The 2,500-nt window shown below is 49.9% G+C and overlaps 1 protein-coding gene across 2 annotated transcripts in view; it reads right to left on the bottom strand.

Annotated features, from left to right (window-relative positions):
• The window catches only part of sdc3 (syndecan 3), a 14,120-nt gene that overhangs the window by 3,777 nt on the left and 7,843 nt on the right, over positions 1 to 2,500 (bottom strand). For both annotated transcript variants that reach the window (XM_060043349.1, XM_060043350.1), the window contains exons 2-3: positions 1,204 to 1,291; positions 1 to 96 (exon numbers count right to left, since the gene is read on the bottom strand). The exon at positions 1 to 96 is cut by the window's left edge and continues 815 nt beyond it. In XM_060043349.1, the coding sequence (XP_059899332.1) occupies positions 1 to 96; positions 1,204 to 1,291 (184 nt within the window). The remainder of the gene's footprint in view (positions 97 to 1,203; positions 1,292 to 2,500) is intronic.

Here is a 2,500-nt window from a genome sequence, read left to right as displayed (position 1 = left end):
GGGCGGGGCCGGTGGCCTGGGTGGTGGAGAGGGGGAGGGGCTCCTCGGTGGTGAAGACCACGCCTACCGAGGTCGGCGTCACGCTGATGTCCGGAACTGGGGAGAGAGGGAGAGAGAGAGAGAGAGAGAGAGAGAGAGAGAGAGAAAGAATAATTGGAGGTTAGATGATGAGAGGTGGCGATGAAAGGAGAGAAGGGGAGATTAGAAGACAGAAGAAAGTAGAGGAGAGCAAGAGAAAGGAAAGACAGATGAGAGGAGAGGAGTGGGGCTCCAGTAAAGGATGAGTGATTCACTTTTCCTCTAACTACTAAATTTCATTACACCACCTCCCATTCGCTCGGCTTAGTTTCTGGGATTTAGGGAGAAACGGGATTGATTTGGAGGAGAACTCAGATCTCCGGGAGCGGCGTTCCGAGTTCTCCTCAGCAACACTGCAGAGGGGGAGCCGCCGTACGGGGGAGGGGCCATGATGTCCCCTGAGTGAGAGGCATCAGGCCCCGGCCAAAGGCCCGCTTCAGAAGCCTGGGACGCATCAATCTGTCTGAAATAAGCCTTCCCGTTGGATGCAGGCGGCTGGGCGGTGCAGCTTGAGGTGAAGCAATTTGCCAGACTGCTGTTTGGACTGCAGGGGGTGCCTCTGCCGCGCGAGCACAGAATAGTAATTTATGCGGGGCCAGGAGCGCAGTGCCTGGACCGGGGGGGCACCCCTCCATGAGTCATTCATAAGGAGGAAACTCCTGCTCTGCCTCCACCCGCCAGATCAGCCAATCACTCTGAATTACACAAATAGGATTTGAGTTAAGGAGCTAATTCCGACGCACGCAAACAGCAGACAACACACACACAGACACACACATTGACTGCCGTGACGGTGATCACCTGATCGGTGGTTCTGTAATCTGATTGGAGCAAATTAAATCAGGTAATCTATGAGCATCTGTGTGTTTGTGTGTGTGCGTGTGTTACTTAGTAGCTCTGCTGCTTTCATTTTATTTTAAACAAAGTTCTGAGTGGGGCTACAGCTTGTGTTTGTGCATACTGTCTCTGGCTTTTAATGCGAGCGGGGGGGGGGTTATTTTGAAAGGACTGCAACAGGGACAAGGTCTGAATCAGAACGGAGTGAAATCAAACCCAGCTTCTTATGAATGGGGCCTCGGGGACCTGCGATCTGACACCCATAGCGACGTGCGCGCACAAACTTACAACCCGAGCCGGAGCCTGAGAAGAGGTCTTCGTCATCGTAGAACTCGTCCCTGGCGGAGCCTTCGTCGTCTATAGAGGGAGACTGCCCCTGGAGAGAGAGAGAGAGAGATAGAGAGAGAGAGAGAGAGAGAGAGAGAGAGAGAGAGAGAGAGAGAGAGAGAGAGAGAGAGAGAGACACAGAGAAACAATGATGAGTAAGAGTTGACATCCACGGCGCTTCAGTGAACGAGCCATTCGTCATTTCATTTAAAGAGAGGCCACCACACTTAGCCAGACCACTTTGACAGATTAAATGTGCGCTCTCACACACACACACACACACGCACACACACAAACACAGCAGCACACACACAAACAGAAGGACGCAAATCCTCCCATACACACACACGCCTGAGCAAGAGAGATGGGGTGGGGGTTGGTGTTGCTACGCGGGGGGCGGGGGGATTTGAATGCAGCAACAGCTGAGTGTGGCCTCAGTCTGGTTCTGGAGGCCAAAGCCTGTAAAGCTTCATCTAATCTCAAGCTTGGAGGTGAAACATCGAAACCACCAACTAACAACCAGCTATTCCCTGCTTATGCAGTCAACGAGAAGCCATTGGAGAAGCCTTGGAGAAGAGCATGGGCGCTCGCTGGAGGTCGACGTCAGAAAATAACTTTGTGTGGGCCCCTTTAGACGTATGCAATATCCCGTATCACAACAATTAGAAATGCTAGACCTTGCTTTGTCTCCGTGTAGAGCCGGCCTGGCGTATATTTAGGAGATGGGGTGGTTAATGGGTTATCTTCAGTGGTTTCTGTGACTGTGTCTATATATATATATATATACTATATATATTATATATATATGTATCAATGCATTTTGTGGGGGCTAGGGTAAGGGAAACACAAGCGATGGTGGAAAGCCAAGGGTCACTGGGAGTTGAACTTTAAGAGTTCTATGACCCCAAGTCACTAAAAAAGGCTGAGGTCATTGAACACCCAACCTTGGCTAAATCCTATTTTCTCTGTACATCAGATCGGTGGCCAACATTTACCAACACAGAACCTAAACGGAGGACTCTCTTCGATGGCTATGGGGGGTTGTCCCACGAAATCGACCAGAATACAGACACACAGCAGCCATTTTGTAACTTTTAAATCGAGAAATGAGAAGGAAAGTCTGGGATAACAAGGCCTGTGCTAATGATGCTAGGAAAAAATATTGTTGCCAGAGTCTCTGAGGTACTACAAAAGCAAACAACTTAGCTGAAACGCTCAGACCAACATTGAAAATATTAACAAAACAACCCTATCCTCT

The sequence above is a fragment of the Gadus macrocephalus genome, chromosome 22 (genome assembly GCF_031168955.1).
Source record: "Gadus macrocephalus chromosome 22, ASM3116895v1".
NCBI classification, from domain to species: domain Eukaryota; kingdom Metazoa; phylum Chordata; class Actinopteri; order Gadiformes; family Gadidae; genus Gadus; species Gadus macrocephalus.
This window is presented reverse-complemented; position numbering and strand designations above follow the sequence as displayed.